At 43.2% G+C, this 14,791-nt stretch overlaps 1 protein-coding gene across 1 annotated transcript in view; it reads left to right on the forward strand.

The window, feature by feature from the left end:
- Window positions 1–14,791, forward strand: part of nfixa (nuclear factor I/Xa) — a 102,292-nt gene that overhangs the window by 69,365 nt on the left and 18,136 nt on the right. The window contains 5 exon segments of the mRNA XM_079643064.1: window positions 12,071–12,133; window positions 12,461–12,535; window positions 12,751–12,874; window positions 13,404–13,439; window positions 14,126–14,253. Of these exon segments, the coding sequence (XP_079499190.1) occupies window positions 12,071–12,133; window positions 12,461–12,535; window positions 12,751–12,874; window positions 13,404–13,439; window positions 14,126–14,253 (426 nt within the window).

A 14,791-nucleotide genomic window follows, 5' to 3' on the forward strand; every position in this document is an offset into this window, starting at 1 on the left:
GTGTGTGTGTGTGTGTGTGTGTGTGTGTGTGTGTGTGTGTGTGTGTGTGTGTGTGTGTGTGTGTGTGTGTGTGTTTATTTATTTGAGTAGCTTAGCTGTGGTCGCACAGGGATGATGCGTAGGGTGATTTTGTTAAGGAGGTGAATTAGATTTAGAATTTGAATTAGTGCGGAGACATTAAGCGGGTTGGGCTTACAGGCTAAGCGCTGCAACGTGGTGGTGGTTGGGGGGTGCGATCTTTATATACAGACTCACACAAACGCTAAGACACAGTAAGATGAATCAATAGATGAATCTGGTCTCTGCATAGAACGAATGAGGTGAAGATAGACAACAAGAGAAATAGGAAGGAAAACAAATTATGGAAATTGCTGGTTAGGGCAGTCAAAACAAGGAGAACAACTTGCACACACATACAAATGTTCAGTGTGTTGGTGACTTGTGCTCTGTTGGTACACACATGCTTTGTCTGTGATCCAAACAGTAAATGACTGTGGGCCTCTGTTGTCTGGCCTTAGTGTCGCCCACAGGTCCTCTGCCCAGACTGGGTGCTCTTTTCTGAGCGCAGAGTTAGGATATATGTACATATACATTTACTGATCATAAACACACACCATATGTATAATTAAATCCTTTGTTTTTCCTCTCACTCCCCAAATCCTTTTCTTTCTTTCAAACACACACTTGAATTGACCCTAGGTGGCAGCGATGCGGCTTCCCAGGGAGCGCCTATACCACCAGATGGTGGTCTGCTTTACTTCACATCTACATCCTGATTGGTTTATCTACTTGTCTGTGTTGGTGCCTTCACTTTTTTTGTCTGGACTCCAAGCTGTTTGGAGCTTTTCTAGCTATGAGGGTTACCACTATGGTCTTTTGTTGGATTAGCTTGTTGACATTCTCCGTACATTGTTTTTCTACTACTTCCTGTAGAGTGACTTTTCTTATGTATGTTAGATCTTTAGCCATCTGTCTCTTCCTACAGCAGACATCTTTTACTCTATTACAGCTCAGCATGTGTCGGTACGTTGAACATGTTCATACAAGTTGTGTGTAAGCGTTTAAAAGATCAAGATTAATATTCATTCCATACTCGCACACATCCATTTTGATTGATTATTTCCTATAAATGTTTTATCGTTTCCCCCCGTCTTTTAATCTTTTTTATAGGCTCACCTGTGTTTGGGTGATGCAGTAAGGAGGAATTTCCTTGTTGAATAATTTGCTGAGAATCTGCCACCCAGCTGTTTATATATTTGGCCACAGCCCCAAAGCCCGGTTTCATAACTTGTTTTATCTGAGTCTATGACACAATGCTTCATGAAAGATCACATCCAAAAAAGACACAAGCCCATCCTCACGGGGTCACCCATTGGCTGTTCTGACACTGGGTTGACTTCAGGCTGGCCGTCGCGCCTGGCTCCAGCTCCCTCACATGACCTCACCCTTTGCCCCTCTTCACTCTCTCCATCTGCCCTCCCCAGGCCGTACAATAGACAAAGAGTGACTCAAGAGTGTGTGTGTGCATATGTGAAAGTGTGTTTAAAACATGGCTCGTCTTTTTGAGCACCATACTGTACGTGCAGTATATTGTGTGTTTGAAGCGTGTGCACCATGAGCCAGACTTGATAATATGACAGTTTAGCTCCTGAGACCTTGCACTTCAGGGCACAAGTTCACTGTCTCCATTCTGCTGCCAAGTCCTCTCCTCTGCTTCCTCTCTTCCTCCGCCCTCCCACAATCTTCCTACATGGTCTTTAATCCTCAGTCTGCGTAGCAACACTCTCCATACACACGAACGCACTGGTCCAAATGCACACAACCGCTAACACGAACACATATTGACATGGCATGAAATGGGCGAACGTCAACCTTGTCAAATGTTGCTTTCATTGGCTCATACGATCTGACTTGATGCCTGTGATTGGCTAATGTGTGTCCACACCCCTGTGTACACACACACACACACACACACACACACACACACACACACACACACACACACACACACAAACACACTCAAACACACTGTTTGCTCTACTTCCTGCGTTGAGCTGTCTGGCTGGCATCATCTCCAGCTACAGTGCCAAAGGGTCAAAGTTGACCACTGCTTGGCAGCTCTAGCTCCATATCCTTCCGCTCTTCTGTGGGTGTGTGTGTGTATTGTCAACGTGACAGCGTGACCTCTTTGATCATGTTTGCTCTCCTGGAGTTTTCCTCCATGTATATATACAGTATTATATACATCGCCCTTTATGTCATGCACTGTTTTCACTTTTCTACTCTACTTGCCAACAGCTCTTTTCCTCCTCTCCTGCTAGCATCCCTGCTCCTCCTTTTCTTTTGATTTCCCCCCCACCCACCTCACAAAGCGTTCGTACATTCTGCCTCCCACCCTCCCTCTGTCCTCTTGGCACAGATTGACAGGATTGAGTCACTTGGATTGTTCCTACTTCCCAGTGAGACACATATTGTGTCAGTGTCCGGCCCACTGAGTGTTGACTGTATGTGAACAACCCAGAAGGGAGCAACTGTGTCTACCTACTGTATACAACAGCATGATGCACTGTGTAATAACACTGTGGCAATTGTTTGAATGTATAAGTTAATTCATATTATATTACAACTTTCATTTTCCAGAAAGAAAATCATTTAGATTATGGCTTTTATGCATTCCCAAAAGAACAATCATTATTTTCAAATGCATTCAAACGGATTGGTTCTGTCTTTACTTTCATAATTGCATTTCTCATGAGCAAAGAACAGATCCTCTGTAATTGGGTCTCATGCTTTCCAGTGCAGCACATTCACCCAGCTGACTTATTGACGTATTGTTATGTGCATAAAGTGGCACATTTACTCTGAATTTTCATTGAAGTGTTCCTCGGGAGAAAAAGACTTGGCTGCAGGAACAATGTTTGTTATCACTGTTATCTCAGTGGTGCTTTCGGAGGAGTTGGCAACCCTGCTTAGTATCACTTTGTGAGTGTGTGTGTGTGTGTGTGTGTTTGTGTGTGTTGAGGATGTTTTCTCACTCTTATCAACGTGTCCTTGGCTGTGCAAGTGCACCAGCGTTCTATTAGTGTAATTCACTTTCTTTTATGTGTCTCAAAAAGAAAGACAAAGAGCTTGGGAGATAGACGTGAGAAAGAGAGAACTAGTGTAGGAGGCATTTGATAAATAACACTAAATAGGGAAGAGTGTGGGCAGAAAGCAGGTGGTCAACAGATAAAGAGAAATGTGAAATGTAACACAGGAAGACAGGAAAATGGAGAAAAAGACAGTTCAAGTGCTAGAACATGGGAGAGGCTTACCTTAAAGCACCCCTCTACTGGCCAGACAGGAAGTGTGTGTACCAGCCTCAGCACAAAGACCCACAGTATGTATCTGGGCCAGCAGGAAGAGGGACTCAGGGCGGAGAAATCCAAGTCTCAACACAGGCCTCCCCTCGCTCCGCAGCTCTATATTCAGCTCTACGCCATACTTTCTCTGTGACATTTATTTTTGCAAAGTGCTCCAGACTGTGCTTTAACTCCAGTTCTCTTAACCCAAAGTAAAACAATGCTGTACAGTTTTGTCACTGCTTATTTCATATTCTGCTGAACCCTATACATTCTCCCAGTCCCCCTTGTAATTTACTTTCTCCCTGCTTTCTTTTTGCAAAGTTCTCTCGTTCTTTTATTGCTATTCTCTTCTGCCGCAAATATGCATCCTGTCACAATGCTATGTATTTTGTTTTCAGTTTCTGACCATGGTTTGTTCTCTTGCAAATCCAGATTCCCCAGGATCTTTCTGTCTCTGCATCTCTTTTATTTTGTTGTCTAACGGCGCTCAGCTCCTGGGTCTAAAGCTGTGAGGCAGTTTGATTTGAAACACTTTATTTGAACGCGATAGCGTGCATGGTATGCGTTGGATCTTGCTATCTAAGGGCAAAATGCAGAAGGGATAAGCTCCTACTCACATCTCAATAATATTCACGGCTCCATATTTCACTTTGATTTTATTCACTTCACATCTCTCTCCCTTTTCATCTCTTTGTCTCCCTTTCTCTCCGTTGCTGGCCTGCTTCTCTCTGCAGTCTACAGAGTGAAGTCTGAGCTAGCTGAGAAGCCTGGCCCAAGGCCTTGTTGCTTTATTTGCATTTCACCATGCTCTCTATCTGCCAGGAAAATGCCTCCTGCTGGTGATAACCTCCTACTGCAGCCACCCTCTCAGTGTGTGTTTGGGTCTCTGATGTTTCTATCTTGAAAGAGTTGTGTAGGTGGTGGCGAAAGTAAGTGTAGCCCCCCTCTCTTTCTCCTCCTTCCTTCCACCTCCCTAGTGTTCCCCTTCTCTTTCCCCTTCCGGCCTTTGTGCAGCTGTATTTATTTGAGCTGGAGCAGAGCTATGCAGAGACAGTGGTCCTTAACACGCTCGGGCCCCCGGTTGACGCCTTTAAGCTGAGTAGAGATGGAGGTTGACAGGGTAATAATGCCGGTGTCAACACCACTTACAGGACAGTTATATCAGTATCAGCTCAGCGGGGGGACGTTCACACTCTGTTAGGCTGGGTTGTGAACCGTGCTGGGGGCCCCCGGCATCAGACGTGCACATACACACACACACACTCACACACACACACACACACACACACACACACACACACACACACACACACACACACACACACACACACACACACACACACACACACACACACACACACACACACACACACACACACACACACACAAGCGCAGAACACTCAAGCCCCTGCTAATGAAGCAGCTTAGATGTACATAAAGGCAAAATGCTCACACTAATAGAGTAAAAATAACATTTATACACTTGCTTGCACATTAATTCAGCATTCACCTTTTTCTTTTTTACCACTAATCTCATGTTACTTTTTAGGTAACTTTTCCAGGCTATCCAAATGTAATCAACTAAGACAGGCACTCTTCATATCAGAGCCTTGAGTATTCCTCTCTGTGCCATGAGTACATTTGTATAAATGTGTGTTCTCATGTTTGTGTGTGTGCGGCTCTTGGTCTGCTTGTGTCTAAGTGGAATCTTTGCTCTTTGAGCCAGCGGTCCTTCAGGACTTTGAGCGTCTGTCCAAAAGCAAGTCTTGTCAGCATGACTCCAAATCGCGGCGTCCGTTTACACTCGATTATAAATATTAATTATGAATCAGAATTCTATTGGGGGCCTCCGTTACCGCTTTGCATAGCAAGGCTCACAGTAACCAAATGGGAAGTTTACAGGATTGCCTGCATCACAGACACTACCATTGCCCTACTCAGTGTTTTTAGCTAAATAAAGGACATTTCAAAAATACAAAATAAAACACACAGAAAACAGAGATTAAGACATTCTATATATATTTATTTGTCATTTCATACCCCTCTGAGTAAGCATTTCAGTTCACTTTAAATGCCACAATTAAGTGAGTTCACTGTTGATATGTAGAATACATTGGTTTACTTTAACCCTCATTTGGAATTGCTTTAATTTGCCATTCACCACATATGGTAATGAAGATCCGGAGATGGTGTAATTGGTATACCTTGGGTTTTCATGCTCTCACTCTTGGTATTTCCTAAAATTGATTTTTATAGGCCATTGGGTAGGCTAATTTAATATAATCTACCCCGTTTTGGGGATTCTACCTCTGGGTCTACAACCTAATAAGTAGCCTAGCTTACATTGTAGCAGCTTGGGAATACCCTGGTGACTTTACAAAGCCAATATCTTTGTAAAAACGTGTCTGGAAGAACATTGAGGAACCCTTTTTTAGGAGTCCCATTCATCCCAATGCAGGGTCCAAACCCAGCGATGGGAAGCTAACAGAACAGTGTGTAGCAGTGTCACACAGGTCCACAGTAATCTGCACTGATGGAGCCAAGAGGTGATGGTGGGGTGAGGATAAGAGGATGAATGAAGAGAGGGGGGAACAACGGGAAGGAATGAAGGGGATAATGAAGGAGGGGGGTATGTATGGGCATCTAGCCAGCCACTAACCCCCCCCCCCCCAAAAAAAACCTCCACTCTATCACCCACCAAACCCATTCCCTGCGAGTCCATGCATACTAGACCCAAAGCCCCCTCCACTCCTTTACCACTTTCTTTTGCTCCCTTTCCTATCCTCATGCTCCCAGGCTTGTAATCCCCCTCTCCCCTCCTCTCACTGCTCCTCCCTTCATCCTTCCCCCTCACTCCTCTCCTCTCCTCCTCCCGTCGATCTCTCGCTTTTCTTTCCATCCCTCCCCTCGTCTCTCAGCATCCCTCTCTCCTGGGTCTTCTTGCCGTGGTGTGGTGCTGTTGGCAGAGCGTGGGCGCAGGCGGCACACAGACGGGAGCACAGATGGGCAGCAAGCTGCGCAGGGCGGCCAGGCACACCTGCTCTCCACACACACACACACACACACACACACACACACACACACACACACACACACACACACACACACACACACACACACACACACACACACACACAGAGCCCTACTCTGCCACCTCAACACACAGCCTGCCTGGCACAGTGATGCAGGGACACAAACACAAATACACACAGACACGTGCGTACATTTATTTGTACATTCATACGTACATACAAACATTTGTGCATTAACTAATTGCCACGTTAATAGTTTTAAATGTGTCTTTCTTTATACAAATTATACCCAATGTCAATCTAGATTTTGTCAGTTTCTGCTAACATTTTGAAAGTTGTTATGACTCCTTAAGAGTTCCAAAACAGTAAACATTTAAAAAAAGGTCACAATCACATTTTTGGTTCTCCGCATGGGGTCTGGTTAACACGTTTTGGACAAAAGCATCACACACACACACACACACACACACACACACACACACACACACACACACACACACACACACACACACAGACACACACACAGACACACACACACACACACACACACACACACACACACACACACACACACACACACACACACACACACTTATCAGTAGCAATAATAAAGACTTCTTAACACTGAAACAGAAATATACCCTCATACTGTATGACACACACTTAAATAATGAAATAATATAAAAAAATATATATATATAAAAATAAAGAAATAATGAAATAACGTCCAATAAAAGAGCTGAGTGAACATCTGTGTGGGATAGCCAGGGGGATTAGGAGGGTTTGGAACATTTTAAGCGCATTAAGGATTAAAAAAAGGTCAGAATGTTTAGCAACATACCGATAAACCTCTTAAGCGAAACCCAATTGGGAGGCTGTACCGCGTTATCCTGTGTTTTGGGGAGGAGAGGAGAGGAGAGGGGGAGAGTCGAGTTGACATTTGTTCCAACAAGGAGGGAAATCTCTGTGAACTAACAGCTTGTGCATATACATGTAGTTACACATACATGCACACACATATGGGCACCCGCTGGTTTCATGTGGCTACATCAGCTCACTTGTTGGTTCGTATGTTTATGTTGGGAGTGTGCATGCTTGTACTGCACAGACACACAAATTACCAGACCTGTTTATGCATCTGTCTAACAGTGGTGTGCCACTTTTCATTTTTGACCTTGACTTTTACTCTGGTTTTATCCCATGTGTGTAATCAGCAGCTCAAACATTTCAACACTTGGTGAAATGTAGTGTGTGCATTTTCATTTTCGTTTGTTACTGTAGGGAACATGGTGCTTTTTAGTGAGCGTTTAAATGTGTTTAATCCGGACTCTTTTTTCAGCTGAGCTTTACTTAACTGCTTTGCTCTGCTGACTGTCTGTGCGCCACGAGGAGTGACAGATTGGCAACTCTGTCTGACCCCTGTCACCAGTTGGTCAACTGCACAGTCTAAAAGGTCAGAGGGCCAAAAACTAACCCACAACCAGTGGATAGATAGTGGGTTTGATAGACAAGGGAAAACATCTGTTTCGGAACCTGGAGACCAGCAAATCATCACAAAGGAACGATTAGAGTAGTGAAGAGAATGAGTAAAATAAGATGTGGTGGGGCTTGTGAATGATACGTTCTGTCCGTTGAGGAAAACAAGAGGTGTCACAGCAAATGTTGATGAGGAGAAAGCAGCACAGATTGAACTGATGCAAAGGAAAGCCACAGAAAATATGTGTCGGATAAAGAGATGTAAAGAGATTACGAGGTGGAGAGAGCAACCACAGTGGGGGGCACAGCACTGTATGTCAAAGCCATGGTGACGGGTTACGTTGATTATGGTGAGGGTCATGATGATTTGTCCTGGAGCCTGCAGGGAAATTCTGTAATCAACCAATGACAGCAGCCGTCATGAAGCTACAGCCACAAAGAACTACCACAGTTAGTAAAGCAGACTCAAACTCACCACAGCAAGACTTCACGTATCAACTTACCATGTGCTAAAGGGCTAATGCGTTAGCAAACATATTCCTTGCTACATTTTTAAATCTATCAGCGGGATTGGTCTGCCAACTCCTACCAAAGTGATCCCAATCTTTTCAACTCCATGTAACTGGATCCTACACTCTCCTCCAGCCATTCATTTACTTTGGCTCTACATTAGAGAACAAGATATAGTTGTGCAAAATCATAGCTTTGCAAATCTTTTATTTACTTTAAAACTCAGAATTCACTTGCAGTTTGTGTAGCACTTTTTTCACAAGTTTTGAGTGCTCGGTCAAATGTTGTTGTTTAGATCTCAAAATCAGACTTGAATAATATTTTACCTAGGTGCTTTGAAAAACACAGTTTCTGCTTATGACTGTGCCAAGATTTTTGCCCTAACTCTTAAATTAAGATTGACTCATATACTGAACAATGCATGAGTCAATCTTTGGCAACCCAGTGTCAAGTGTTACTGTGGCTTTGTGTAAAACCAGTTTAAACCACATATATGCCAAATAGGACTCAAAGAAACAAAGCTTTTCATTGTCATGGTTAAAATGGTGATTCTTTGTGACAATTGTTAAGTTGGTTATTAAGAGTTAATCACAGATGTATGTACATGTGCTTCTTGTGAATGTATGTACATCATCAGGTCAAGCATTGTGTTTGTATATGTTTGTTGTATTTTAATTCACTGGTGTGATGGGGCTGCAGGGTAGGCTGAAAGGTTTGAGGTTAGAGATGGTGGAGGTGGAGGGGCATCCAGTGGGGACGGCAGGAATATGATTGGGGTTGCTGAAGGGAGGGCTTTGGGGGGCTGTGGTGGGAAGATAAGGGACTGGCTGTGTGGTTAGGAGACTGGGGAGGGGGGAAAGGGGGCTGAGGCTGCTGTTGTAGGCTGCAGCTGGCAGAACGGTGATAACCAGCGACCAGACCTCCTCCATCTTACCTCCCTCTCTCTCTGTCCTCCTGCCTTCCCCAACCAGCTCCATGATGCTCTGTTGGACTCCACAGTGGTACTGATTTTCACAAAGGATGTAGTAGTACGTAGTAAGTCCAGTGTTAGTTGGCTAAAGAGCCTTAGTTCAGAGAAATGGAGGCAGAACTGGAAGGAGCTCCAGTATCTAGTAAGGTCATCTTCTTTTACAGTCTTGAGACTTGAGATCTTCAAGAGTGATGAAAACGTATCTGATTAAAAAGGAAAAGAATAACCAGGAGTCGTGCTGTAAACCAATAACTTGAAACCTACTGTATTACATGCTTTTAGAGTTGACGTGGTTTGACCAGTGGAGGCCTCAGGGTGACGTTTAGTACAGCTATCAATGTCACTGCTATTGCACATATCTGCCTGACACTCTCTTATCTACCAGGAGCCTCAGTTTTCATTCTTTGGTTTTTCACACCTCTGCAAAAGCAGAACATGTTGGGGTCGTGACAGGCCAACAATACACTAGAAGACATTTGAAGGGCAGGATATCCAAGTGTTGGGATTTTCCAAAACGTGATATGTCCACATTGGACAACGATTGTTCTCTGTCACTTAGTAAGACATACAGTATATAATTCCAAAGTAGTATGGTAGCTAATATGGTCCTGTAAGGATAGCAGTAAAAAGCGGTTCCATGGTGTTAATTACATGCTTCTCCATGGTGTCAATCTGTTCATGTAAGAAGGCCTGAACTTGTTCTGTCAACAAAGATCTATCCCCAAAACAAAGACAACTGAGTATCAAGTGCCACCATTTCTTCTTAATCCCATTGGCTTGCATACAATGATGTGTAACAGTACTGAAAATAAACTAAAATGAAATAATCGTCCGCTGCATTGGTTTGTTAGTAGACAGAAGCAATCAGACCCAAGTCTGCATTCACAAGTGCAGAACATTAAAAGTGTCTTGAAGCATAGTCATTGTAGATATGTTAATAGAGTAATAAAACATGATACAAGCAGCCTTTGTGAAGTCTCTTTGGCGACTTTACTCTGAACTTCCATCTGTGATAGTACGTTCCCTTGAAGTCTTTATAAGGGTCTGTGGCAGCAAAGCATACCCTGCAACTTACGCATACAGTATGACTATCAGTTATCTATGAAGCATACTGTACATACAGTAAGATGACTGTGTATCTAGCCAATGCATGTATGGTGTTAGAAATAGTGTTGACAATATTGTCAAGCCCTGTGGTGAAATACTACACGACGGCAAAAAGTCCAGTGAAGTCAGGTTGTGTTTTTCAACAGCTTTTTTTGGCCATCATATATGTTTACTCTTGAGTGTGTACCTCAATGTCTGTCCATGTATGTGTGTGTGTTTGAAAGTGTGTGGGTGCGCGTCGGGGGCGCAGCCTCGTATGTTTGGAGTGAGTGCCGTCAGTTAGCTGGAATGTGGCGCTACCGCCAATGCTAAGATGGCTGCCAAGCTCTAAGATGGCTGCCAGGATTACACCCAGCCAGTGAGAGACAGTGAAGAGCGAGAGATTCTGCATGTGAAGAGAGGGGAAAAGAAGCTCTCTCATTGATGTGGTCTTTCTTTCTGTCTTTCTTTCATTCTTGCTCTTGTCTCTCTCTCTGTGGATAAGCAGTGATTCGTAGGCAGCGAGACAGGTCTGTTATTGTTTCTGCTCAGTAATCTGTGGCTTAGTGTGGCTGCAAGGCAAGTGCTGCTGGCAGGAGTGTGTGTGCTCTGTTATCACCTACAGCCTGCAGATAAACACCTCCTTTAGCTAGCTTGCTAGCTAGCTACATCCCAGCTAGGCCTGAGTGGATGGCCAATACCACACCATAACAGTCTTGGAAATGGGGTTCAGTCTTTTCCAACAACTCAGACACGTGGTCACAAATATAAAGGACATTTCTTTCTCACAGCCTGGACAAGAATGTGCTCTCTTTAGACCAACTTTTCTTATGTTACAAAACCTTATCGTGCACTGTCTTATTTCAGCCTGCAGCTCCTCCAAGTCTAATTGGGGCTCTTTTTTTGCCAAGATTTGGCATGTTTGTGTCTGTACATGAAGGTGCTTAAGTGAACCAGTCATAACAGGTGTGTGTTGGTGCAGATGCATATGTGTACTTGTATTTGTGTTGCTCTGCTGTCATTTGATCCCAAGAGGAAAAGTTTGGCCTCAACTTAAAACGTACTCAGACTGGAATGGTCGGTCTTTCCAAATACTCTGTGTGTGTTTATGTATTTGTGTGCGTGTCCACGGAGGAATTGCAACATGTATTAAAGTATGAAACATAAATTAAAGAAAGAAACAGCTTGAGCGAGAGAGTTGTGTGGGTGTGTGTTCATATGTGTGTGTATGTGCAAGGTGCTCTGTTTACGCAGACTAAATCCTTACCAGCAAGAAGGTATTAAATGGGATTAGGGTGAGGAATATGATTGGGTTGAGAGATACTAAATGGCATAGCAGCACACTATAAATCATTGCACCTCGAGTGAGGAGGGACAGAGGGAGACAGAAGGTAACATTCTTAGATACAAGACTGTCGCACAAAAAAGTGTGAATTCACACATAAACACACGCACACACTCTCAAGATGTATACCATAATCGTCACATACTGCAAGTTCCTATTACTCCCTTTCAGATCTCAAATATCACACTCTTGGCAGCATGGATAAGTGTACGCTTACCAGTATGTTTTTGATTCTTTTTTTTAGCATACAAACCAGATCCTAACCTTTTGTCTTTCTTTGCTCTCCCCTCCCTGTGTTTCTGTCCAGAATCCGGACAATCAGACAGCTCCAGCCAACAAGGGGACACAGACATCAAACCACCGCCCAATGGTAGGCACACACACACACACACACACACACACACACACACACACACACACACACACACACACACACACACACCCTGTCAAATCAGCATACTAGAATTGATTCCATCATGCTTATCAGTCTTAACATATTCCAATTATGGATCCAATTGGCAAACACACTCGCACAGATGTTGATCCACAAACATAGTTGCAGATGGTCGCCCTCTCAAAGGGATCTGATTTTCAGGGTTTTCTTCAGATTTTTGGTTTTTTGTTTGAGACACAATGAATTTGTAATATTGTGGGTCTAATGCATTTTGATGATCTGATCACAACCTTTTCTGTGCAGGGCACCTGAGTTTCCAGGACTGCTTCGTCACTTCAGGGGTGTGGAATGTCGCAGAGCTGGTCAGAGTGTCACAGAGTAAGTAGTAAAACTGATGCAAAGAGAGAGAGACGACAGCAAAACAATTACAATATCCCCAGTATCATTTGAAACGGCAACCAAACAGACCCTTATTGAACCCAATACAATATGCCTTCTGAACTACTGAGACATAATGTACTATTTTTTTTCATTCACCCATTCTTACTTATTCCCCTTTCCCCCCCTCTTGTTCTTTTATTTCTCTCCGTCAGCACCTGTTGCCACAGCGTCAGGTCCTAACTTCTCGCTGGCTGACCTGGACAGCAGTCCCAGCTACTACAACATCAACCCGGTGGCTTTAGGGCGACGCTCCCTCACCTCCCCTCCTTCGACTAGGTACACAGTCCTGACTGATTGCACACAGACAACAGTATTCTACGAGTGTTAGGAGATGTTTCAGCCTCATGAAATATTATTGTCAATTGTAATAGCTGTCCGCCATTAGTAGGGTTTTTTGTGGGTGAAGCCACCATGTGGCAGTAGCAGTGTTACCTTGATATGTGATTCGCTGTGAAGCCAAGGGCAAACTGGGGGATGGTGTGAAATCACAGTAATATCTGCCAACAGTATATCATTTTGTATCGCAAGGATGACTTTACTGGCAAGTAAAGTACACCATTTCATTGAGGTTTCTTTATATAAATGGCATAAAGTACTACAGTGCATTCCCAGTCTTGGAATCTGTCCAGGACTGTCCTGTCCTGAAACTCTTTTACATATATATGTACAATATGTGTGTGAGTCTCCCTTTTAGCTGCTCTCCTTTGTATGAATGTGATGGCTCTTTCCACTATTTCCTCATGTGTTTTCCTTCCTAAATTGTCTCTTTCTCTCTTCTTACCTCCGTCATCTGCTGTCACTTTAGGTCTGATGTGGAGTTGTACGCAAACCTTCCACGGAGGTAGTTATACACACTTACTAAGACACAACTTAATGAGACACGCGCACAGAACAACACACACACAAAGAGAGAGTCTTACTGTCTGGCTGTCTCTGCCTTCTAACTATTGTTTCTGTTTCCTCCTTTCTTCATTCCTAGTTTGACATTTGTTGTGCTTTGTCTATTCTGCTCCAAGACTTCAGGATATGATGTTGTTTCCACTAAGATGCCAAGCTTCTTTTCATGTTAAAGTCTTTGTTTTGTATGATTACTTTGTAATGATCGGGTCGGCAGGGTATTTACTCCTTGATCCATACATCTACCATCTTTAGGCAAGGCAAGGCAATTTGATTTAAATAGCACCTTTCAGCACGTGACAATTCAAAGTGCTTTACAAATTAAAAACAAAGGACATTTTAGAATAAATACAGCATAAACACATTATTAAATGGCATTTAAAAACAGGCATAAAAAAGCAAAGATAATGAAATAAATAAATAAACCCAGCAGGTACAGAATACATGAATAAAAGGCATACTGCAGTGTGAGTATGCACAGCTCAATTAAAAGCAGCGGCAAATAGATGTGTTTTTAGTCTGGATTTGAAAATAGGAACTGTTTCAGCGGACGTGCACGTATCTTTAGATACACATATCTTTATGTATATATCTTTTAAATCATGTTATCCTCCCCCCTCTCTTTCACAGCTCCAACAAGAGGAAGTCATTAGACGACAGTGAGCTGGAGAGCCCCACAGATGATGTTTTCTACCCCGGACGCTCGCCTGCTGCCAGCTCCTCCCAGTCCAGTGCGTGGCCCAACGACATGGATGCAGGTACTGCCCTATACCACCCTTCACCTGTCACCCACCAAACAAGCTTCATGACACTTTGTATCACTCCTGCCTGACCCACATCCCACCACCACAATAGTACAAAGTGATACCTTTATCTGGCTTTGTCTCTTCTTCACACTCCCTTTCACAATCACATGCCTTCACTCTGGTGATTAACACATCCTTGAACATCCCTATAAACCACTACCTCATTCTGATGAACATGAAGAGTATTGTAAACCAATATTGACCAGAGTATGTTGGTCACAATATATAGCAATATAAAGCAAACACACCTCACATGGTTTAAACATGTATACCCGTCCATTTACATATCTGAGCATAACATTAAAAACATGAAAAGGCCAGGTTCAGGTCTTGTCAAGGAAACAAAAAATTCGCAATTCAATTGTTACAGTCATCACCTTCAGCATTTTCAATTTACACTGATTGAATAGTCTCCTTTTTGTTAAGTAAATGGGCTTAACATTTGTTTTAGCCATTTTTTGGTCACAATTGTTTCAATACAATCACTATA

The sequence above is a fragment of the Notothenia rossii genome, assembly GCF_949606895.1.
Source record: "Notothenia rossii genome assembly, chromosome: 1".
Classification (NCBI taxonomy): domain Eukaryota; kingdom Metazoa; phylum Chordata; class Actinopteri; order Perciformes; family Nototheniidae; genus Notothenia; species Notothenia rossii.